At 39.6% G+C, this 24,013-nt stretch overlaps 9 protein-coding genes across 9 annotated transcripts; 2 read left to right on the top strand and 7 right to left on the bottom strand.

Annotated features, from left to right (window-relative positions):
* Positions 1 to 290: 290 nt before the first annotated feature.
* On the top strand, positions 291 to 1,631 carry BDF20DRAFT_816859 (PLC-like phosphodiesterase; the record flags this gene model as incomplete). The annotated part of the gene is made up of 2 exons (XM_053077200.1): positions 291 to 883; positions 986 to 1,631. The coding sequence occupies 2 exons, from the start codon at positions 291 to 293 to the stop codon at positions 1,629 to 1,631; spliced, it is 1,239 nt and encodes a 412-aa protein (XP_052938296.1).
* A 591-nt stretch (positions 1,632 to 2,222) lies between these two features.
* On the bottom strand, positions 2,223 to 3,369 carry BDF20DRAFT_860288 (Gti1/Pac2 family-domain-containing protein). Its single transcript, XM_053080504.1, has one exon. The coding sequence runs from the start codon at positions 3,323 to 3,325 to the stop codon at positions 2,276 to 2,278; it is 1,050 nt and encodes a 349-aa protein (XP_052938295.1). The 5' UTR covers positions 3,326 to 3,369; the 3' UTR covers positions 2,223 to 2,275.
* A 3,345-nt stretch (positions 3,370 to 6,714) lies between these two features.
* On the bottom strand, positions 6,715 to 8,993 carry BDF20DRAFT_860285 (phosphatase 2C-like domain-containing protein). Its single transcript, XM_053080503.1, has 7 exons — positions 8,808 to 8,993; positions 8,527 to 8,648; positions 8,340 to 8,420; positions 8,117 to 8,248; positions 7,942 to 8,018; positions 7,634 to 7,859; positions 6,715 to 7,551 (listed from the first exon to the last, which is right to left on the bottom strand). The coding sequence occupies exons 2-7, from the start codon at positions 8,627 to 8,629 to the stop codon at positions 6,968 to 6,970; spliced, it is 1,203 nt and encodes a 400-aa protein (XP_052938294.1). The 5' UTR covers positions 8,630 to 8,648; positions 8,808 to 8,993; the 3' UTR covers positions 6,715 to 6,967.
* Positions 8,994 to 10,278: 1,285 nt separating this feature from the next.
* On the bottom strand, positions 10,279 to 11,985 carry BDF20DRAFT_999477 (uncharacterized protein). Its single transcript, XM_053085486.1, has 5 exons — positions 11,717 to 11,985; positions 11,056 to 11,167; positions 10,925 to 10,983; positions 10,690 to 10,793; positions 10,279 to 10,593 (listed from the first exon to the last, which is right to left on the bottom strand). The coding sequence occupies exons 1-5, from the start codon at positions 11,888 to 11,890 to the stop codon at positions 10,317 to 10,319; spliced, it is 726 nt and encodes a 241-aa protein (XP_052938293.1). The 5' UTR covers positions 11,891 to 11,985; the 3' UTR covers positions 10,279 to 10,316.
* On the top strand, positions 11,986 to 12,840 carry BDF20DRAFT_986370 (uncharacterized protein). The gene is made up of 3 exons (XM_053085214.1): positions 11,986 to 12,176; positions 12,246 to 12,354; positions 12,438 to 12,840. The coding sequence occupies exons 1-3, from the start codon at positions 11,990 to 11,992 to the stop codon at positions 12,631 to 12,633; spliced, it is 492 nt and encodes a 163-aa protein (XP_052938292.1). The 5' UTR covers positions 11,986 to 11,989; the 3' UTR covers positions 12,634 to 12,840.
* An 832-nt stretch (positions 12,841 to 13,672) lies between these two features.
* Positions 13,673 to 13,834, bottom strand: BDF20DRAFT_789084 (uncharacterized protein; the record flags this gene model as incomplete). The annotated part of the gene is made up of 1 exon (XM_053076159.1): positions 13,673 to 13,834. A coding segment is annotated over one exon (162 nt), but the record flags the coding sequence as incomplete, so codon positions are not given.
* A 3,131-nt stretch (positions 13,835 to 16,965) lies between these two features.
* On the bottom strand, positions 16,966 to 18,292 carry BDF20DRAFT_392732 (Longin-like domain-containing protein). Its single transcript, XM_053075352.1, has 4 exons — positions 18,082 to 18,292; positions 17,746 to 17,893; positions 17,565 to 17,642; positions 16,966 to 17,494 (listed from the first exon to the last, which is right to left on the bottom strand). The coding sequence occupies exons 1-4, from the start codon at positions 18,236 to 18,238 to the stop codon at positions 17,347 to 17,349; spliced, it is 531 nt and encodes a 176-aa protein (XP_052938290.1). The 5' UTR covers positions 18,239 to 18,292; the 3' UTR covers positions 16,966 to 17,346.
* A 124-nt stretch (positions 18,293 to 18,416) lies between these two features.
* Positions 18,417 to 20,324, bottom strand: BDF20DRAFT_833990 (Vps5 C terminal like-domain-containing protein; the record flags this gene model as incomplete). The annotated part of the gene is made up of 5 exons (XM_053078701.1): positions 18,417 to 18,860; positions 18,937 to 19,332; positions 19,429 to 19,701; positions 19,810 to 19,929; positions 20,046 to 20,324. 5 exons carry the CDS (start codon positions 20,322 to 20,324, stop codon positions 18,417 to 18,419), a joined length of 1,512 nt encoding a protein of 503 aa, XP_052938289.1.
* A 449-nt stretch (positions 20,325 to 20,773) lies between these two features.
* BDF20DRAFT_860268 (tubulin beta-1 chain) lies at positions 20,774 to 22,899 on the bottom strand. Its single transcript, XM_053080502.1, has 2 exons — positions 22,565 to 22,899; positions 20,774 to 22,213 (listed from the first exon to the last, which is right to left on the bottom strand). The coding sequence occupies exons 1-2, from the start codon at positions 22,590 to 22,592 to the stop codon at positions 20,862 to 20,864; spliced, it is 1,380 nt and encodes a 459-aa protein (XP_052938288.1). The 5' UTR covers positions 22,593 to 22,899; the 3' UTR covers positions 20,774 to 20,861.
* Between the last annotated feature and the right edge of the window lie 1,114 nt (positions 22,900 to 24,013).

The following is a 24,013-nucleotide window of genomic DNA, read 5'->3' as shown; positions in this document are numbered from 1 at the left end:
GTGAATAAAGTATCTTGCTTTGCTTTCATCCTAAGGGATGGCTTGCAAGGACTCTTCCGTTTCATTGTCGACCAAGGTTATCTTTTTTTACAAACAAAAAAAAAAAAAAAAAAAGGGAATAAGTTTAACTAATATTAAGTTCAAGCCGTTCCCTTAATAATTGCAACTTAAACTAAAGCCCAACCCCCATCTCAAGCCCACCATGGATAAAAGGGTGGCAGAAAAGGAAAGAGTCATCCTTTTTTTATTACCCATTAAAGATGTCCTTTCGATCACCTAGAAAGAGGTTCATGCCTATCTCTGCTATGGTCCTGTCTGTCTTCTTTTTGTACTGCATCTCTCCCCATGTTGTGTATGGGCAATGCAACGGAGGGCTCGCTCTATGCAATCAGTCCTACAGCGACATCACTCATCTGGTCACGCACGACAGCTACGCCAATCTCACTCCGAACTTAGCTTCCACGCAAGAGCGTACGATTGTAGAGCAGTTAAACGATGGTGTACGTGGTCTAAAGTTGTCGGCGGTACCGTCTGTCTTCCATCCTGAAGAGATCCACTTGTGTCATACGTCTTGTCTACTGTTGAATGCTGGAAAAGCCGTTGATACGTTGAATACGATTGCAGATTGGGTAGCCGACCATCCAAACGAAGTAGTGACGATTATGTGGAATAACCTTTATTCCTTCACGGCAGAGCAACTCGCGAGTGTGTATACAGCGAGTCGAATGATGCCGTTTATATACGATCTCTATAATGGAACACATCATCTCCAAGGGGATGGAAAAGTTAGCCAAGCATGGCCGACACTACAGCAGATGATTGATGGGAATAAACGAGTGGTTAATTTTATTGATGCAGAAGCCGATATGAATCAGGTGCCTTGGTAAGCCCCCCCCCAAAAAAAAAAAAAAAAAAAAAAAGGCATTCGAGCTTCCATTCTCATACCATCCTGTGCTGGGGGGTTTTTTTTTTTTCATGACACTAGGTTAATAGATCAGTTTTCAATTTGCTTTGAAACACCTTATGATTATACAGACCCCAGCCAATTTAACTGCAACGTGGATCGCATAGCAGATGGGCTGTCTCCTTCTTCTGGCGACGATAAAGAAGCCGTGGGCAACAATACTCCGTCGACCGAGATAAAGAACATGATGTACGTTCTCAATCATTTTTTGTACGGTTCCATTGAAGTGGGTTCTTTCAAGGTGGAGATACCTCAAAGACATAAAGCCAGGCAAACCAACTCACGGGCATCGCTTATGCCACATGTGCAGAATTGCACGCGTACGTTTCACAAAAAGCCCACCTTTTTAGAGGTGGACTTTTATTCGATAGGAGACGCTCTTTCTGTGGCGGCTGAATTAAACCAAGCCAAGAGTCCATCCGATGTACTTGAGCTTACGATCGATACAGCAGCCGCAGGCGCAGACGTGATACCTTCAGAGCCCTCGGAAGATACGAACCAGAGCAAGCTTTCACCCACGCAACATGTGCTGATCGACAATCAAGCCAGCAAAAGTAGTATCAAAAGTAGGCTTTGTCTATTGTTCGTATGGGCCGCCACGGCCACTCTGTTGATGCCACCACCGATGCACTCCCTCCTGCTTGTTTTCTACGATTTTCTGAAATAAAAAAGAAATGGATCATCCGCTTTTTTTTTTTTCTTTTTTCTACCTACCCCCTCGTCTAACCGCCCCCTTTATCGATGAAAATACAATGACTTGGAGGTTTCTCTTATCGAAGATAACGTATTATGCTTTAGTGTAACCCATGTACACCCATAGAGACAATAAGATAAAGTTAACAGACTATTTATTTTTTTTGTAAATAGTAATAAAGACATAGACAGTAATAAATAATAAATGCAAAGGAAAAAAAAAAAAAAAAAGAAACGTATAGAAAGTATGAAAACAAAGAAAGTAGAGTGATACGTTATTATTGTTGTGATATGTCTAGCAAAGAGTAGTAGCTAGCGGATAGACGACTGGGAAAGGTATAAAAGGAGATTCATATAAAGTTGTATGTATAAGCTTAATTTTTTCACAAAGAAAATAGAATTTTATCATGACGATCACGATGATGATGGTAGTGTTGAGGATAGTTAGTTAGATAGATAGTATAGAATAAAATAGAAGGTATAACTGTGTATTATATAAATAGGTAGAAGATAGTGTGTGTGTGTGTGTGTGTGTGTGCGTCTGCAAGTTAAAAAAAAAAAAAAAAAAAAAAAAAAAGTTTTTCTTTTTTTCCTTTTTTAAGGAGAGAAAGAGGATCACTATAGTTTCAACAAGTTTTGTAATGCTCTGAGTTGCCTCGAGTCTTCTGAGGATGGTAGTTTCTCCCAGGCAATGTCTTGAATGGGCAATAAATGACTGCTATGGGTGGGTGATGCAGTACTACAGGAGGGTAAGAAAGTGTTGGTCTCAGTGGGAGTCGTAGCCGCCGTAGTCGTAGTAGACGTCGAAGTGGAAGAAAAGAAGGGTGATGAAGAGGTCGGATGGTGAAGAGGATGAGGATGAGGATGAGGGTGAGTAGGCGTAGGCAAAAGCGAATCTGTCATCATCATAATATCATCATCACAAGTGCTGGGTGAGGAAGACAAAGAAGGCGGGGAGGCGGGTGGCAAGTGGTCCATGGAGAGACTCATGGTGGTGGTGTTGGTGGTGGTCATTGAGGAGATCGACATGCTACGAGACGCCAATTGAGCGGTCGGTGGCTGATGATGGTATTGTAATAATTCATGTTGTTGTTGTCGTAGGCTGTGCAATGTAGCTGAATGACCGCCACTTGTATCGAGAGGATTTAATTCGGGATATAAACCTTTAGGGACATTGATCTGTCGTAATCTGTGATCCATACTGGGTTGTTGTAAGCGGCCGGCTAAGACGTCTGATTTAGAGTAATAAGAAATGAGGTGTAATTTTTGATTGGTGGCTGTACAGATGGAGAAGCTCTGTTTAATGAGGCCGTTGGGTTTATAAGAGCAAGAGACCTTGCTACTGAGACATAAGTTATTGCTATCCATGGTGTTGCTGCTGATGGAAACTGCAGAGGGACGACGGGGTCTACGTTTAGTGTCTAGTTCACGGTAAGTCAAAAAGCTGCCGAGAACACGGCTTGGTGACCAGGTACGGCCATCAGTCCAACGACGCATGCCTGCCTCTCTTTCATCCCAAGCAAAAATAGAGCCTGATCGAATTTGAATTCTTTCTTTGGCGGATAATCTACGTTGTACACGAGCGAGTTGATTTCTTCTACAGGCTTCGAAAATGATTAAAGCGTCTTGTGGTGTTTTAATATAACCAAAATAAGTCTCCATGTCCATATTTTTTATGTGTGAGTGTGAGTGTGAGTGTGAGTGTGAGTGTGTGTTTAGTGTGGTGTGTGTACGTAATCAATAGACAAAGTTTTTTTTTTTACGACAAAAGATGCTTTAGAAAAGGGACAAGAAAAGGAAAACGAAAAAGCAAAAAAGAAAAAAAAAAAAAAAAAAAAAGAGAAAAGGCAACTGAAATAAATTCTACTACCTTTATATATTAGAATAAGAAACTCTATAAAAAGAAAAAAAGCATTTTTTTTTAAACTTTTTTTTTGTCTTTTTTTTTTTTTTTCTTTTATGATCAGCCAAAAAAAAAATAAAATAAAAATTGATATCATATTTGCAAGTTATGTTTCATGCAAAAAATAGAGGGGTAAAATGCATTCCTTAGGGGGGAGGGGCTTAAAAAAAGGGGGAGAAAAAAAAAAAAAAAAAAAAAAAGGGAATTTTCAGTTTAACGAAAAAGAAAGAGCGTCGCTGAATCGGGTAATATCTCGATTGCTTTAAGTTGATGTCATTTACATATATTTGTTGTTACGCACACACACACACACACACACACACACATACTCTCTCTCTCTCTCTCTCTCTCTCATTCTCAGTCACACACACACACACGCCCACGCCCAACAAGAAAAAAAAATAAAGCAGAAAAAAGACCACGCTTATTTCTTTAATGTGACAAGGTTCTGCATTACAGAATAAGTAAAGTGCACTGAATGAAAAAGGGGAATTCTGACTCTCTTTTAGTGCTTTATCGGACTTTTTTTTGATTTTTTGTTGAAATTGAAACAGCTTACACATAAAAAAGAGAATTACACACAACAAACAGAAATTCAATTTTCCACAAGGCTGAAGAAACATGTACATTGATAACTGTAGAAGGATATGATTTGCTTCCTTATCGTCTATTGTTATTTTGGCGGGAAACATTTTGTACCTGAGGCTCTCCTTCTCCCCTTGTTTAGTTCAAAAAGTAACTTTAAAAAAGGACCCTCCTCTAGCCCCTTCCCCTTATAAACAATAATATACATACGTGTTTTCAATTAAACAATTTTGCATGAAAAATTAATAATAACTTTGTTGTTTGCAATGGTTAAAAAGTTTATATTGAACAAAGGAATGTTTCTCATTCTCAGAAATCATGCATATCATTATTAAGACTTTTTTTTTTTTTTTTTTTTTTTTTTTTTCATTACTGACACATAGACTATGCATCATTTCGAATGTGAGTTATATACTCACAGTAGTAGTAGTAGTAGTAGTAGTAGTAAAAAGACAGACACCATGATTTCGTAAACCCTATGATTGTGATTTTAAAACGAATACCGCTCTTTAGCTTGTTTCTTGTTTAAACAAACAAAAAAGAAAAAAACATTGAAAATCCATTGTCGAGCCGTGTCATTCGATGGTTGACTGCTGGTTGGCTGCTTGATGACATTGACTATTCTATTGCATTCGGAGACTTTCTTTTAACTTCTGAAATGACAAGTTGTTATTGTTATTGTTATTTTTTTTTATTTTATTTTTTTGCGTTTGCAGTCGTCTCATCCTTCGGTACTCAACCTACCGCTATGGAAATCGTTACTTTTGCAAAAAGAAACTGAGTGTTACCTAAAGTAAACACGTTCTTTCGTAACTCGGAAAAGGGACATCATTTCTTTTGGTTTTCCAAAACATTCCTCTCTCTCTCAATTATTTTTGGTGCAAAAAGTTTAAAAAGGGAATTTGAACAATGACATAAAGCGTAAGACGGTAAAAAAGAGACTGGACTTTTAACAATGTTCGTCATCTACTCAAAGGACAGACACCCAATACCCAATCATTATCACGAATCGTAGATTTATAAATTCTTGAACCACCTTGAAAAAAAGGGCACCTCTGACCCAGAAACTTTAAAAATTCTTTTTTATACAACAGAGAGTTTTTTCATTACCCAGCGTTGCCATGTGTGATGATGTTCAACAGAAGCCTTTCATTATATAGATAGATCTATTTTACAGGAAGACATGACGTAACAAAAAAAAAAGAAAAAAAAAAGAAAAGGACACGCACACGCTTACACACAGACACAGACACACATAGAAAGAGAAAGAGAGACAGATAGACAGACAGAGAGAGAAATGGAATAACGTTGAAAAAAAGCTTATTCCAACGATAAACGTTGGTATTAGACGTTTCTATGTTTTCCTTTTTTTTTTTTTTTTTTTTTTTCTTTAGACATTTTTTCACGCGTTTTCTATTTTTTTCTAAATTCTTCTCTTTAGAAATTGAATATGAATTTATCCTTTTTGAGGGGATAATTTCACGCCTGAAAATATCTTGCAAGAGCCTCCTTCTTGGGGTTGTTTTACTGCTTAATTTAAGAAAAAAAAAAAAAAAAAATAAATAAAAAAAATTGCCTTCTATTTTTGTGACAAACAGGGTGCAGCAGACAATTTGATATCAACACTAAGAAACGGCATCATTTGAAAACATATACGTAATTTATTAATTTGGTTTCATCCTTGAAAAAAAGGGTTATCGTAGCCATCCATGTGTGTGTATGTGTGTATACATATATATTAAGTACAACAACACAGACCCTTTCCTATGTCGAGTCGTCATTGGCTTTTCTTTTTTTCTTTTTTTTTATAAAAGGTAAAATTTTCGCGGCACATCAATGTCTATCTACTATAAAACTTTGACTGCGTCCCACATGCGCAGAATGAAAACTAAACCTTAAACGTCCTATCAAAATTTCCTCGAAATGCTTCTCTTTTCCGATGTCCTTATTATCCTTACCATCAGATCGATTCACTCTTGATCTGCTTGGTCAAGCGAGAGAAATACGTTATCCAAGGGCTATTTTAAAGATTTTGCAGAGAGAAAAAAAAAGTGGTTCAATCAACCATTGAGAACGAAAGGTGTGAGTCGACCCCACATCCTTTCTTATGGGAAGAAGGGGAGAGGATATCTTTGCTCTCTTTCATAAGTTTTGAGTGAGTAAAAAGTACTCATCAAGTATTATAGCAACCTCAAAGTCATTATTTTACTCAAAAAAGTCTGCATGGTAGCCATGAGTTGAAAGAGAGAAGATAGCCCGACCATAGCATCATGATAATACACTTCATTTCACAAGCAGTTGCATTGCTCAGCTATGGAATGTATACGTTACAAAAAGACCATGACCTTTTACTCATGGATGACTATCGACTCTTCACACTTTCACAACTCACCACGCTATACGAAAGATACAATTATCTTGCAAGTTCAATGTTGGATAATGAGCCGTGGATAAACTCCTGAAAATGAAAAAAAAAAGGTTCTCTTTTACCGCGCTTTTAGGATCCCCCCCCATGACGCATGCCGTTTAAAGTAAATGAATGTGGCCTGTGTTGCATGTGTGTGTGTGTGTGTGTGTGTGCATGTTGATATTATTTATGGTTACATGAACTTTATGCGCGTAGTCGTACAAAAAAGTAGTCTGTCTCCTTTACACTTTAAGGATGGACGAAAATTAAAAAATAGACCGTATCGTACGAATAAAAGTATTTTTTATATGAATAAAAGTGGAGGTTGGCTAGGCGAGGAGGAAAACGTTTGAACAAATGAATAGTTGGGTAAATTTTACAAAATATTAAAAAAGTCTCGAAAGAAAAAGAAAGATTATTCTTGTGCTTTATCTGTGTCCATTTTCATCTCTTTCGCGTCCTTCTTTTTTTCATCGTCCGAACTATCTTCATCTGTGTCGATGTCGGATTTATCTCTTTTATTATTATTGCCACTCGTCGTCGTTGGCGTCGTCGTAACGACAGCAGCATCAGCATCAGCATCAGCATCAGCAGCATCAGCATCAGCAGCAGAAGCAGGGGCAGGAGGAGGAGTGACAGCACTACCCTTAGTAGCGTTACCACTCTCACCCTGTGGGTGCTTTTCTTGATATTCACGGCTAGATGTAATCTTTTCTTTCATCCAATGATACCAGTCCTTTTCCGTTTGTTTACCATTCAAAATAGCGATAATCATCACCGACATGTTATCATAACCAAGACCTGTATTGGTTGAATCGTCTGCTAGACAGGCATCCATAATTTCCTCACAAATGGTTCCCAGTTGTTTATCCTCTGCAATGCCATCGCGAATAAAGTCAACGACTTGTTGATTTGACATACAATCCCAAATACCATCACACGCCAAAACAAAGAATTCATCTTCTTCAGTAATTTGATGATCAATGATATCAGGCACACCTGTTCAAAGCGGAGGGAAAAAAAAAAAAAAAGGTAAAGAGTAGTTCATATTAACAAGATAAAAAAAAAAAACCAAACTTACAAGTCACCACTTGTTTCTCGGCTGGAAGAGAATCATTTTGTTTGAATTCAAAATCACCAATGGCCCGAGAAAGAGCTAAATTGCCATTCACGCGACCAAATTCCACAAAACCACCGGCACTTATAATTCTTTGCATTTCCTCGGGATCTGTGGGCTTATGGTCATAGGAAAGTGGTTTGACTTGTCCATTGATACTGATAATACCTCTGGAATCACCAGCATTCGCCTAATCCGCATAAAAAACATGTTGAGTCTCTATTTTATCCTAAAGAAACCGCCCCCCGTCTGAAAAAATCACATGTTTTTACCACAAAAATATGATCATCGTCCGTAATAAGTGCAGCTACGGCTGTACACCCTGAAGGGTCGTAGGCAAAATTGTTATCTACGATAGACACACACATTGAGTTCCTACGAAAACACTGGGTTCATGCGTGCTGGAAGGGCCCTCCCCCCCTTTTTTTTTCTTGTCCCCTTGCTTACCTTCAAGTAAACTCTTATCTAAACTTTTAAAGGCATCTTTTAAAGCTTCAGCATACTCCTTCTTTTCAAAATGCTGACTTTCTAATACTTTTTTATACAAAGTTTGTCCCGTATACTGTGCAATGGTAGAGCCTACAAAAAGAAAAGAAAAGAGTGACATGCCCTTATCTTTAGTTTTATTTGCCCGTGTGTTAGGCAACCATTGAAACCATGTTTCTTTTACCTCCATGTCCATCAAAGACACCAAAGAAACTGGCGTTCGTGTCTCCCAACTTTAACAGTGTTGTGTGGGCATCTTCCATGGCTATCATTGGAACATGGTGAATTAAAAAAACTCAACTTGTACTATGCAGAGAGATGATTTTTTGTTTTCATTCACGTTTCTTTTTTTTTTTTCCTTTGATATTTACTAAGTCTCCACCCTTGCATATGAGAGCAGCCATAAAAGTACTTGTGATTGGACTCATGAGTGGTCGTTTTCTCGGTAATAGGCTCGGATAGTGTTTGTCCCATAGGTTGTATATTTATTACTCTTTTTTTTTGTTGGTATAGGTGTACATAGGTACATATAAATATATATATAAAATAGGTGTTAAGCTGCCATGTCATGTACTCAACCCAATTCAAGCCTAGTTATTATTCTTTATGGATATTTTCAAATGACCAATAAAAAAAAAAAAACCCGCTTTACATTATCGCTTTTTGGAGGGTATGCTCTATCTTCCTCTTCGTCTGTTGTGTTTTTTATTGACAGATGTTCTCTTCGCGAAAAAGGTGGCCAATTCGACAAAATGAAACGATCGATCGAAAAAAGTGAAATCAAAGAAAAGAAAGAAAGGAAAAAGAGATGAGCAAATTCTTTTTATTAAAAGCAGGGCGTTTCATTAAATTGGGGGAAAAAGGAAAAAATGACGCATGAGTGTTCTCTTGGGTAGGTCTTTCTTGGACTCATCCCTCCCCCCGCCCAACCCCTCCTCTCCCCTAGCCAAAAAGACATTGGCACTTTTTTCCCCCATATCTTGTCTTTGTACGTACAAATGACTCACACACACACTCTCTCTTTTTTATGCCTGCATCATGAAAGCAAGTGGACTGTTCTAAGCGCACCCAACCTTTATGAATAAGGGTGGCAAAATGGGAAACTCGATCCTTTTTTTCTCTCTTTTTGGGTTACTGCTCCCCGCTCCCCCCAATAGAATATTCTGATTTTTTTTCGTTGGTGTGCGTGTATTTCAGCGCGTCATAGTGATCGAATGGAACAATAACAATAACAACAGCAAAAAACCTGTTGGTGGCTTCTTTTATAGGATTACCTTACACAGGACAGAGAACCTTATCTTATTGTCTCTATCAAAGGAGTCTGCCAATAATACACACATCTCACTTTTCTTTGAGATGGCTGATCATAAGCAAACCTACAACGGGAATCAAAGACATTTTTATTCGTGTGGAAAATGATCTATTCTCAGTCAAGTGGAATGAAAAAAAGTAAATCAGGAGGAGGAGGGCGCGGGGGACGACGACATCATCGTCTATGAGCTTGGTATAAGCAAGTTCGCCCCCATGACAATAGCATCCACTTAAAACAGCCCGCCCCCACCCCCCCCCTTTTACGTTATGGATGGCTAGGATTCGTGACAGTGCGAGAGACTGTCTTGCTGCCAAAGAGAATAAGGAGCATCGTGATGAGAACGCGCCACCACTTGATTGTACCGTCCTCTATTGAGATGGGATCAAAGAAATCAATGCCCTTGCTATTTCCTTTTCATGACTGTTTTCGATTACCTGATCCTGAAGCCTACATCTCACCCTCGGGACTGTAGCTCAACCGTATGGATAGGCCCATGATGTCCCCTATGCGTTTCTTTTATTTGGAAACGTTCAGGATGAGAAAAAGCATATCCACCTTCACCTCTCCTCCCCCCCCCTCAAGTGAAACATCCAATCGTCTTTACCCAGGACTTGTCCCGTTTGAAAATCATACACACAAACAGATGTATCCGAAGCACTTCCGCCCACACATCGGTCCCTGCTTTGGATGAAGGGAGATACAGGAGGTAGACCCCTCTAGCGTAGGCTACTGTTTTTTGATCGCTTCAAAAGGGCTTTTGGTAGGTAAGAGAACAAAAGACCAGACACAACCGTCCCCCCCCCACCCCACCCCTCCCGCTTTGGTAGGAGAGAGAATCAAAACAGTGCGTCATTGACCTGTCCGACTTGCCAAAAGTGGGCAGTGTCTCCAACTGCCCACGAAAGATAATTCCCATCCAAAGAGAGTGCCATAGAAGTGAGGGTGCTTGGGTAGAGCCTTTTCACCATCACCTTTTCCACCACCCCGAGGACGACGACTACTTACGGAGGCGCGCTGCTGCTGTACCGTTTCACCTTGAAGATAACCACACCATCTCAATGTACGCTCGTCCCAAACACGCACCTTGGCATCTCCTCCGTTCCTCACCAGCGGACAGGATCCAATGCTGATGCCAAACGACAGCTCTCACCACCCCCGTCTTGATCGGACCCCGTTGAACAACGAGGATCAAGCTCGAAAGGTGCCCGCATCAGGTCGGTACACATCAAGGATCTTCCACTTGTCATCATGCCCGCCAGACACAATGTTGGTATCGCTATCACTTCCACCATGGTGATTCAAGCTCACGGCACGGACGATAGGATCCTATTGAAACGTGTGGAGCTGTTCCGCTTCAAAGGTGTTCCAGAAGCGTACCGTCTCATCGGCAGACCCTGTCACAGCTCTTGTGGCCGTCGTCGAATTTAACCGAGCACTCCCTACAGCGCCATGGTGACCTGTAGATAAGTCCCAATCCAGTCGCCGGTGGGACCATCACGTAGCATGGGGAAATGATCTAATAAAAAAAAACAAAAAACAACAGGTTTTGAGCCAGACGAAAGAAAGGAGAATGGCGTTGTTTGCTGACCTTTCGAAGCAGAAATAAGATAATACTTGTCGGGGCTGACAATAGAAGGCGAAAAAGTGTCAATCGACCACCGATCGGGCATGACCCAAGCCAGGTCAGAGGGTAAGATCTGCTTTGAGGGGAGTGGTTATGAGCGGATAAAGAAGCATCAGACAGCATGTCTCAACTACAGTTCCAATCGACGTCTTCTAGTGGAGCTTATGCTTGATGTGTAGAAGGAACAAAAAAAAAAAAAGCAAAAAGTGAAAGTGCCAAGGCGAAAAGAGATAGAATAAGAGAGGGGTGGCCTCATTCTATTCTTATCCATCTATCACCCCACTCACGCACACTCATACACACAGTCCTATACATCGGATGGATCCTGTTCGTTTTTTCCTTTTTGCTCATGATAAAGTGGGTCGTGATAGACGAGAGCTTTCTTCCACGTTAAAAATAGTAGCACGTGACATTGGCAAGTAAAGGATAAGGAATGGCTATCCACATCTGCCACACGTGAGCGCTTTGTCCACAGATCTTCAGCGATAGTTTGAGTGAACAGAAACAAAAAAGTACTTTTTGTAATGAGACAATGCATGTGGTAGGTTATCGCTTCAACGTACGCGTGGGGGCGTTCACCCATGGCATAGAAAACAAAACAAAGAGTTTTAAAAGTGCAAAGCACCCTAGGTGGACAGAGTTCACTGTCTTCCTCATTCACATGCGACATCGAGGTCATTGACAGTATCAAAGCTTGTTCTCCGTTCCCAATGTCTCTGTCCAATCCAGCGACTCTGGATGATGGGCCTAAAGGTCCATTGTCAACAGTGGATGGCGAAACAGGATCGATCATTGTCATTGGGGAGGAAAAAAGAAGCTATGATTTGGAAGTCAGGGCATGCACTTTTTTTTTTTCCAACGAAATGGAACATTTTTTTTTGCACCCGACTTGTTCTTCATGTCCGTCCCAACGGATGAACAATTGGTAGTTGATCTCGAGAAAAAGATTAACGAATTACTCCAAGATGAGCTATTGAGCAATGTACCAAGACAGCCTACTTTGAAAGAACTGGATGCGTTGATAGCCGTTGAGAACCACCGCGCCTATAAAATAACGATAGATCGGTCTCCTCTACCTTCTATAGGTAAAGAAAGATAGCCCTCGAACCTGTGGCCTTTTTTATTGACAGTTTCATTTTTTCAAACGAATTCAGACTTGATTGTTCGTCAAAATTCAACTGTGCGAGAGATAAAACGACTCTTTCGTATCCAAGTGGAGCGTTTAGAGCAAGCTGCGGGCGATCACACACGTAAAATAAGCTGGTAAGAGAGGTTTCAAAGGGCAGAAGGGAAACAAAAAAAACGAAATAAGCCATTTTTTGACAGCCTATGGATTGAAATGATAGGAAATATATTTGGAAGACCTTTTGCTTTGTATTTCAAAACACACGACTTGCAGACGATGATGCTGTTGTAAGTCAAATTGGCATCAAGCAAAACAGTGTGCTGACATTGGCTCGGTTGACGCATGCAAAGGGAACACATCAAAAGGCATGGAAAAGACGCATCCGCCAGTATCATCACTCGAGTGGACAGCGATGACCTTGACAAAAACCTATTTTTTTCAAAGTTTTTTTTCTTTTCTATCCCCCACCCCCTAAACAAGTGTGTCATCCTTTCTTCTTTTTCTACTACCTCCTTTTTCTCTCACAAGACAATCAAGGTGGCAAACTAATTGACAAACATCCTAAAAGAAGAAGACGTCATTTTTTTGACAGCGCACGTCTTTTAGATACTCTCAACTGGGTTTTTTTTTTCTTCTTCAAAGAGATGATAAACAAACATGCTCGCATGGAGTCAACAAGTCCAAACATGTAGGGTGGACTGCTTTCTGTTGTGGTTTGTGACACGAATGTAACGTTGACCTGTCTGTTGTAAAGAAAAAAAAAGGTTAAAGTTAGAGTGGCACATGAGCGACTTTCAGGAACCCGTTTTTGTTTTTGGTGACACCAATCCCTTGAAATAAACATTAATCAGATCGTTCGCTTTGTTTTATTGTGATGTTGAATGATACACCTGCATGTCATTTATATAGTGAAAATGCAGGGAGAAAAAAAAAAAAAAAAAAAAAGGACACACAAAGGTGATGATGATGATATTGTATGTGTTTTATTTTTAGCAAAGTTTTTTTTTTTTTTAAATTTTTTTCTCTTTTCAGGAGCGAGAATTCGGATTTATATAATAATAAATATAATGATAAAAAATATGGGTTGCTAAGATACGTTGGATAGGAAGAGACAGAGAGAGAGAAAGAGGAAAAGAAAAAAAAAATTTTTAATTTAAAAAAGTGTATTAATTACAATAATGCCTTGTATCAAAAAAGAACGTTGTTGCTGTGTGTGTGTGTGTGTGTGTGTGTGTGTATGTGTGTGTGTTTTTTTTTGCATGATATCCATTTGTTTGCTATATGCTAATTCTATATGTATATAATATATATATATTTATGCGCGTCTGTCATGTTTGTGTGTGTGTGTATATGCTGCCTTTCTTATGAAGCATAGGCCATGCCGGAGATCAGACTGGAGTGATTCATGTTTCTATTACTCGCCATAGGTGTCACGTTGCTATTGTTGACCGTATGGATTTTGGCATGACGACGCAAGTTGCTAACCACGGAGAATCTACGACCACAACCTTCCACAAGGCATTCATAAGGCTTTTCACCCGTGTGGCTGTGCATATGGGTAGCTAACGAGCTGGGTCGGGTGAACCTCTTTGTACATAATGAGCATTTGTACCTTCTGGGCGCATTGGCAGAGGATGAGACGGATGAATGTGAAGAAGCAGAAGAAGAAGAAGAGGAGGAGGAGGAGGATGTGGAAGAAGAGGAACCTTTCCGATGACTGGTTGTGCAAGGTCGGTGATAAGGTTTCTTATTCCTTGCTGTCACGACCGTGGATGCTGTTATTGAACTTTTATTGTTGAGAGAGCGAGAAGGAGCAGGCACAGGAACAGGAGTAGCAACAGCAGAAACAGGAGCAGGAGAATGGGTAGTCGTGTTTGACATCATCAAGGTGGAGGAATAGGGTTCGTACATGATGGGAGGAGGAGGAGGTGGTGGATAGAGAGGCGTTTGTTGGGCAAGAAGAGAGGATCTGTGTTGATAATGATATGGGTGAGGATAGCTAGAAGGCTGAGACATGGGACACTGACAGCCTGGAACATAACATGGCACCATACTGGCTTGTTGAGAAGAAGTAATGGGTGGAGGCAATGTTAATTGAAGTGGCAACTGAGAGGCGTTCGACGATGGCGCCAACATAGGTTCCATACAGCAAGTATCGTATTTCTGAGCAGGGTGAGGAGCTGTAGGGTTGAACCATTTGAAAGGAAGATTCGATGGATGATAAGGGTGTTGTTGTTGTTGTTGCTGTTGAAAAGATAAGGGCGAAGAAGCATTGCTGCTGTAATAAGTGAGCTCATCCGATGGACTCAATAAAAGTGGCTGTTGGTGTTGTGTTGTGTAAAATTGTTCATTTGGCAAAGGTGGCAAAAGTTCAGCTTCTTGTTGTTGTTGTTGTTGTTGTTGTTGTTGTTGCTTGAAAAAGTTAGCAGCAGCAGCAGCAGTAGGATGAAGAGTCAAATTTTCATCTATTAAAGAATTTCTAGAGGAAGAGGTACTGCAAGTAGGGGAATCAAGCAAGTTTTGTTGTGTAGAAGCAGAAGAAGATGTAGATAAGGAATCATTCAACATCATGGTCGTGTAATAGGAACCTGTAGTATGAGTCTGCTCTAATTCTAATAAACTCATGATGTGTAAAATGATGCGTAAAGACAAAGAATAAAGGACCAACCTATGGCTTCCGTTCTTGTTTAAATAGAATTCTTTTCGATTTTAAGGGGTGTCAAAATCATTTGGGTCCAGTTGGACTATGATTTTAAAGTTATGTGTATTTCAAGGGACAAGAGTATCATAGTGTTAATTCTTTGAGAAGCACTTTTTATTTGTGTGGCAAATTTTTTTTTTTTTTTTATTTACTATCGACAAGATTCTTCATTGTAAATGCAGCACATATCACGTAGAGAAAGAAATCTCTATTTTTCTAGATGAATGCCTTGTTTAATTTATCAACAGTGAGAAGACTCGTTTGTCAACTTGATTTATGAATCACACAAAACATACGCCTAAAGCATAAATATATAGATATCTATTGACATAGACATCGGAAAGGAAAGCCTCTCTCTCACTATCTGTCTGTCGGTTTGTTTGTCTTGCGCGGGCGCGCTATCTCCCTCTCCGTGTGTGTGTCTCTCTCTTTCGCTCACTTTTCGGAACAGTTTCTATCTCTCAAACCAATCAATGAATGCCCCTTTTTTCGACCCCTTTATCTTGAAAAAGCTGTATCGGTCAAAAACGACGAGAAAGAAAAAAAAATAAAAAAATAGGAGGATAATGAAAATAAATCAAAACAAATAAAAAAAAAAAAAAAGATACACACACACACACACACACACATACACACACGCAACACAGCGCAATGATAGATTTACGATTATATTTGTCATCTACGAGTGAGGGGGTTCATTCTACGGAAACAAGAAAGACGATAAGGAAAGAAGCTTCTCCCATCTATCTATTCCTAGGCAAGAAAAAACGAATTGGAGTCATGTTTTTACGCAATGCAAGTTTGATCCGTCATTCGTTTTGTCAGTCCTCTTCTTGGCAAGACACACATTTACTATTGGAAAACGCGCGGTGCACTACAGCCATTCAACTCACGGGAAAAAATGGGATTCTCTTCCGTTCTTTTGCCCTTCCCCTTCATCCCCTTCCTACCCCATGTCGCCCACCTCCCCCCTTCTGCCACACCTCCGTGAATCTTTTTTCTTTAGAGTTTTCTTTTTTTCTACAGATGCAGTTCCATGCACTCACTTGAATAGTTTATTTTTATTATTGTTGCCTCCACTCGTTTTTCCAACACTGCAGTTTCCCCTCACTACAGAATGACATTTCTGATAGAGAACCTTAATTTATCCATTCTTGATATTTACGCGTCCATTTTCAAAAAGGATAATGATAAAATAAAGCGCGAACACACGCACACACACACACACACGCACACACACACATTTTACGTTCTGGACTGCAGCTTTTGGTAACGCATCAAAGTGAGGTATTGCTCTATAGATGATGTACATTCTTCTCTGTCAAAAAGTGGCAGTAAAAAGAGAGAGAGAGAGAGAGAGAAAACAAGGTAGCTTTGTCGTTGTTATTCGTTCCTTTGGGCCGAACTTTTTCAACAGAAAGCGCCCTTCCCTTTCGATCATTCATTTTAACCGCCTCTACTCCACCATCACCTCCTTTTACTACCTCCTTTTTTTTTTTTTTTGTTTTTCAAAACCCCTGGGTGCATATAAAGTTGCTGCTGCCGTAAGTTACAGCATGCTGTGTATATGCTTGAAAACGGAACAAAAAACCAGCTTTGTACATAACAACGCTAAACAAATGAAAAGAGGTTATCTCTCCCCCACTCCTAACTATTGTTCAACATGACAAAGTTTTCAAGGTTTTCTGTTCTCTGATTTGCATGTCACTTTTGGATGCTTCTGTTTGCTACGATCAAATAGAATGAGTTTCATCATAAAGTTTTTTTGTGAATAGGAAGCTCACAAGAGGCTGTTCTGCTCCCCTCCCCTCTCCACTCTTGGTGATAGAAGTGCTCAGTTATCTGTTGAATAAAGCCCCAGCAAAGAAGGTGGACTCATATTTGGCTCTTTTTCTATTTCTATAGCCAACCACAACCATCAAAGGTTCGGCCTTATTGTTGAAAAAGGAATTCTTATCAGTGACTGGTGAAAGGGTATTCGTTTAACAAATGATGCTACTCGTTATCTATCTTTTTTACTCCTCATCCCGAATCGTTTTCCCTGTTGTATGACGCCAACAGAAAAAAAAACCAAACATTTCTCTGCCCTGAATGATAGGAGAAACAGACGATTGAAAAACGCTTTTCATCTCATGACACCTTAAGGCTTTCCACCCTATGATTTCTTACTCTTGTTCATTTTTCGACAAAGAATATCAAGACTATACTTCTTTCTTTTTTTTTTTTTATGGATGATATGTCACTGGTGTGTGTGTGTGTGTATATATATAGATGTGTGTATGTGCGTGCTTCTGTATAGATACATATACGCGTGTGTATGTGTTGTGTTTGAAAAAAAAGAAAAGAGACTGACAGTATATGCATATCAATGTATATATATATGTGTGTTTGTGTGTGTGTATGTAGGCGTGTGGTGGGTGAGACCTGGTTAACGTAATAATTGATTAGCAAACTTATCCTTTGCAGTTTGATAAGCTTGCAACAAGGTTTGTTCAGAGAAAGGGATATCAACCATATCCATACGAGGTTTGGAGACTCGGCTTACAATGGCATTCGAGTCTGTTTCTAATATGATACTTTAACAAGCAAAAAAGCGCTCACGTCAGTCATCCATAGAATGCCTTTTCCCTTTTCTCTTTCATTTACCCTCCATCCACTGTCTCGTCCAAGCAAAGAATGACCAAGTCCAAATTATCCATAATCGAACGCTTCTCAACTTGATATCTAGCATTTCCATGTTAAAAAGTGTATTTATGTTAAGTATTCGTTCGTCATGGAAAGAAACACACCCTCTTTTTTGTTGGCTCATCTAGAATGCCATGCGTACCTTAATAATGTTGAAACAGCATCATAAAAGGCATTCAACATACTCAACAAAATCAGTTCATTCTCTTCCATTGAACCAACGACGTAGAAGAAAATATCGATATTGGAACGATAGACCACTACTTGGTTGTCATATAAAATAACTTCGCCTAGAGGACAAAAAAAAAAACAAAAAAAAAAAAAGAAACGGTAAGAATGGTTTGCTCTTGTCCATCTCCTTCTTTTAAAAGGAACCATGTCCATCCACTTGCTACAAGTGGTCAATAGTATCAATGAACACAGATGTGTATCTATCGATTGAAAATAGACTTTTGTTGTGGGATGTAGATGGAAGTACCTTGAGCACGCTTTGTTTTGTCAAATAATCCCTTTTCAAATTGCTTTTGTTGCTTCAAAGTTGTTTGTTCTGCATCATAATATTTGGCCAAAACACGGTTGCCCTCTGCATCAAGCAAGATGACAGCTTTGATGGAATACAATGAAAGATTAACCATTTATGCAAAGGGCCTAGTTAAGAGGTTATAGAAAGAGGGAAAACGACAACTTCTCTTAAAAAAAGGCGTGTTCAATGTGGGTGGGTTGGGCCGCCCAAATTTTGTGTGAGGTCACTTTATTCAAACTCAGAAAGCGACGAGTAAGTAGGTGGTATATATATAAATGGAAAAAGGGGCATTAGGATAAGTTTTCTAACGCAACCACTTGTTGCTGATGCTGTTGCGGGTCGCTGTCTTCTGGATCCGCCTCCTGGTCATCATCATCATCAGATAATCCTTCTGTCTTTTCAAAATAAGTTTCCCATAACGCAATGATCTGTTTTTGGTGTGCAATCATGCTTCTTAAAAATTGCTCCACACTGTCCCTGAAATCCTCGACTTTTTCTTTATCAAATCGATCCAATTCATGCTTGATCAGTTTAGAGATATCTTGAAAGTCTTGATAGAGCTCTTCTACTTTGTTCTTCATTTCGTTCAGTTCTTGCTGTAGGGTATGCAGTCTCTCTTGCGACGCCGTTTTCTGCTGCAGCTGCAGTCTTTCAAACGACGCTTGTTTTCGTTGGTATTCACTCTCCACTTGTGTATAAGCTTGGTAGGCCTTTATTCTTGCATGAAACGCAATCTACAGGCAAACCCCCATTAGCTCCCCTGCATTCTCTTTGGTTTTTTTTTTTTGTAGTAGATACCCTCCTATTTACCCTAATCGACCCTATGATACGTATGTATTCATCAATCGTATTCTCCAAGGTCACGACATCATGCCGTGCTTGCTCTTCATGCAGCTCTTTCATCTGCTTTTGTATCTCCCCCAACACCACTAAATGAGTCGACAAACGGCGATTCAGTTCTGCTGAGGCCAAAGGAAACATGCTCTCGCCAAAATCTGCTGTGGCTAATCCAAGTTCTTTTCTTTGCTTCACGACTCCCTCCACGCTCTTGAGCAATCCTTTGAGTTGTGTTTCTAAAGCGTCCAATTGATTCTTTTTGGATTCGAACCACTCATCGACTTCCACATATTTATTGGAGGAAAAGGGTCGCATAAAACTTAACCTTGAAGGAGTCGTATTTTCCGGTTCTGCTCTTCTTTGACGCTTCTATTGCAGGGGAAACGAGTAGTAGGGTTGATATGAAAAATGAATAAAAAAAAAAGAGGAAATGCTTTACCCTTCCAAGATGGCCTGAGCCCCTACCTCTACGTGAAACGACTCACTTTCGAGAAATACTTTCAGATCAGGATCCCCATAAAGCATAGGATGAGCCACAATCTTTTGTAAACAGCGTTCTAAAGCTAACCTTCTCGACTCTACAAACTCATCTTGGAAACGTCCTAATGCATGTTTTTCAGGTACGGGCGGCACAATCACACCGGGATTACCGGCTGTTAATTGATGATAAAGCCATAAAAAGTCTCGATAACGTCTAGCCACGACGCATTCTGGATTGCGAAAAGCAGGCGAACTCGTCTACCATAGAGAAGAGGAATTACTATGAGCGCACTTGGGGGGGGGGCGAGAGGGGCGAGCGGTTTGCAGTTGGTTTTTTTTTTTTTTTTTTTTAACTCTCGTTTTTACCTTTGTTCTCACTTTATAAACAATATGAGCATTGATCGCATCACCCACTTTTTGTGGATCTTCAATAGATACCTCAAAATAGGGCCGTGATCCACTTTCTGGTATTCGTAAAGAGGCTGACTATACTCATCCATTTTATGCCCAAAGAAAAATAAAAAAGAAAGGTAAGAGAGCCCATCCCATATTTTTGTATTTTTTATTTTCTTTTTTTCTTTTCGTACTTTTCATTTTCTTACTTGAGTATCCGATGAAGACGGAACAGGTGCATGGGTGTCCTCTTGTTCGTCCCTTTGCCATGGCGGTGGTGATGATGATGATCTTTCATGGTGGTCAAGATTCAATTGCGCAAGACTATCCGTTACTGTTCCTGAGCCGTGTTCCTCTTCTGTAACAGTATCTTTGCTGATGCGGTCGTTGAATGAAAAGGGTGTTTCTGGTTCGGCAAAAGGATTAGCGTCAAAAGCATCCATATCACTATCCGTTTTCGGAAAAGAAGAAGGTTGCGACGTTGTCATGCTTGATGGGCAAAAAGAGTAGTTAGCAAATAGAGAAAAAGAGTATGGGGGTGGGGGGGGGAATTAAAAAAAAAGGCAACAAAAAAAATCGAAACAGGGTCGCTTGATTTGAGCTACTTTTGCCAAAAAAAACAACAAAAAAAACCCCGACTAACACACACCACCGAAATCAAATATCTTTTTTTTTTTTGTTATTTGACTATAAGAGTATTATTAAAAGTATCATCTTTTTTTTTTAAAAAGGTAACATTGTGTGGTAAAAAGAAAAAAAGGTAAATAGTAGTTTTGTATGTTTTGGAGAGCAAATGAAAAATAGAAAAAAGGCACATGTTAAGATGAATAGGAAAAAAGAAAAAAATAAATAGGATGAGACGTTTTTTGGTTTTTTTTTTTTTTTTTTTTTTTCAAAGAAAACGAAAAGAAAAGGGCAAAAAAAAAAAAAAAAAAAAGCAAACGAGATGAATGAATTATTCTACACACTTTCTTGTCTTTGTCTCTTTTCTCTTTCGCCCCCTTTTTGCTAACTCTAGAATCTATCTACTCCTCTTCTTCTTCTTCGTCGTCTTCTTCTTCCTCAAGCACTTGTTCTTCTTCAAGATAGTCCTCCTCTTCCATTAATTCATCCTCAGCAGTTGCTTCTTGGTATTGTTGATATTCAGAAACGAGATCGTTCATGTTGGATTCAGCTTCAGTGAATTCCATTTCATCCATACCCTCGCCTGTGTACCAATGTAAGAAAGCCTTTCTTCTAAACATGGCTGTGAATTGATCGTTGACACGTTTGAAAAGCTCTTGAATGGCCGTGCTGTTACCAATGAATGTACCAGACATCTTGAGACCGACAGGAGGAATATCACAAAGAGAGGTCTTGACGCCATTAGGAATCCATTCGACGAAATAGCTGGAATTCTTTTGTTGGACAGCCAACATTTGGTTCTCCACTTCCTTGGTGGACAAACGACCACGGAAAATGGTAGCTACCGTCAGGTAGCGACCATGACGAGGATCAGAAGCAGCCATCATGTTGCGTGCATCAAACATTTGAGCGGTCAATTCAGGAACACTCAAGTTACGGTATTGTTGAGAGCTGAAAGCGGTAAGAGGAGCGAAACCGACCATGAAGAAGTGAAGACGAGGGAAAGGCACCATGTTGACAAACAACTTTCTGAGATCGCTGTTGAGTTGGCCAGGGAAACGCAAACTCGTCGAGACACCGGACATCACGGTGGAGACCAATTGATTCAGTTGACCATAATCAGGATTGGAGAGTTTCAGCGTTCTGAAGCAGATATCATACAACGCTTCGTTATCGATACAGAACGTAGCATCACAGTTTTCAACCAGTTGATGAACAGAGAGGACAGCGTTGTAAGGTTCCACCACGGTGTCTGACACCTTGGGCGAGGGAACGACGGAATAGGTACACAACATACGATCTGGGTATTCTTCTCGGATTTTAGAAAGTAACAGTGAACCTAAACCAGAACCAGTACCACCACCCAAGGAGTGAGCCAATTGGAAACCTTGAAGACAATCTGTATGTTCGGCTTCTTTACGCACAACATCCAAAACATTCTCCACGAGTTCAGCCCCTTCTGTATAGTAACCTCTAGCCCAAGAATTGCCTGCACCACTTTGACCAAAGATGAAATTGTCAGGACGGAAGAGTTTACCATAAGGGCTGGATCGAACGGAATCCATTGTGGCAGGTTCTAAATCAACCAAGACGGAACGAGGCACATATTGGCCTTGAGAGCCTTCATTGAAAAATACATTGATGCGTTCAAGTTGCAAATCATTATCACCGGCATAAGTGCCGTTGGTTTCAAGACCATGTTCTTGAGAAATGGTTTCCCAGAACTTTTGACCGATTTGATTGCCACATTGACCTAAGAAAAAGAATCAAAACAGTTTTGTAAGTTTCTCAACGATTGCTGCTGTAAACTTTAGAAATAGACACTGCTGCCTCCAGCCGTAGAGAAGAAAGATTTCCATAGGAAAATAACTCCTTTTTTTTTTTGGGTTGTTTGAAAAAAAAAAAAAGTCTAACTTTAACTGTTGCAACTCGTTTATTTTCAAAAAAGAAACCCATCTTTTTCAATCCATGGTTTTTCTTTTTCCTTTTCGAATGGATTGACTGACTGACTGACTGACTGACTCACTGACTCACTGACTGACGGAATGATGGAAGAATGAGGCCGTAGAGTGTCCATTTCCTTCTCCATAAAAACTCAACTTACCAACTTGGACGTGAATAATTTCTCTCATTATTGATATGTATTCTGTGAAAAAGAAAAGATGCAGACGAACATCAATTCGGGGGTTCCTTCTGAGTTGCTTTTTTTTTTGGCCCTCGCCCCTTTTTTCTTATTCTTGATTGTTTTTTTATCAAATTACTTACATACTTTTATTTTTGAAAAAAAAAAATGGAAAGAAAAGCTCTATAAAAGAAGAAAAGGGATGCGAAGAGAAAAGAAAACGGCAAAAAAAAAAAGAGAGAGAAAGAAAGAGAGAGAGAGAGAGAGAAAAAAAAGGAAAAAGAAAAAAATGAAAAAGGGGGAGCAGCAGAAAGAGGTTAATGAACCACCTTTTTTTTTTTTTTTTTTTTTTTTTCTAAAACACGAGTGTGTATTCCTTATTTCCTCAATTAAAGAAGTAACCAATAAAACTTTAAATTGAGAAAGTCAATATGTAACCTGACATTTCAAGCCAAAAAGCCCAATTTTATTACTTGCCTCCAACGTCTTACGCTTGGGAGTGTGAACTGCGTTGGTGGCATGAACACGGGTCTATCTGAAACACAATCTTTGTAACAGTCTGTATCGACAGAGGGCAAAACAGACAATAGTCAAGCAACGACCCAACTTTCATCAAAGAGAGTGTATCCGTAATGGCTATCCTATGTCAATTGATGATCGATGGGTTAAAATATCTTACGATAACAAAAAAAAAAAAAAAAAATTACGCGTTCGTTCTTGTTGCTATGGCAGATATGTCCATCTGTAAGAGTTCGAATGGCTATCAAAGAAAGAAAAAAAAGACATGGACAATCCAAAAAGAAGCAAGTCGTTGTCGCCTTATCGCTTTACACTGCCTACAGATACTAGATTATCTGGAAAACTGTCCGTTTGGTATATATAGAAAGTGTCAGTTTATTTAGGATGAATCTCCAACTCCACGAACGAAATGAACTCCGTTAAACAAACCCTCATCTTATATATCAGCCAGTTTCAGTCAGTCGCTTTTGTTCCTTTTCCTTTTCAATTGAGTCTTTACCTAAGCCCCGTCTAACATATTATCGCATCCTTTGCTCAGCACAAGTATTACATCTGTACCCTCTTTGCCTTTTACCTGTCCACTGACTGTTTGAAGCAAGCTGTCATGTTCATCCTATGATAGCGCGAAATGCATTACTTTTTCTTTTCTGCCCCCTCCCTACCCTATTTGGTGAAGGCGAGGAGAATCTTGATTATTAAAAAAAAAAAAAAAAAGACGTGCTAATGACATTGCTCTGGAAGCCAACTGTATACAACATACATTAAGAACATTTCATAATATTTGCCCTCCAGCTTTTAACCCCATCAGAATGCCCCGTTATCTGTCCAAGTGTAATATGCAATGCTGGTAGTCACCTTTCGAACAGGAATTAAATTGACAGACACAGCACCAACAGATAAGAGCTCCCCCCA

The sequence above is a fragment of the Mycotypha africana genome (genome assembly GCF_025528875.1).
Source record: "Mycotypha africana strain NRRL 2978 chromosome Unknown BDF20scaffold_3, whole genome shotgun sequence".
Lineage (NCBI taxonomy): Eukaryota > Fungi > Mucoromycota > Mucoromycetes > Mucorales > Mycotyphaceae > Mycotypha > Mycotypha africana.
Note: the sequence above shows the minus strand (reverse complement) of the source record. Positions and strands in the feature narration are given on the sequence as shown.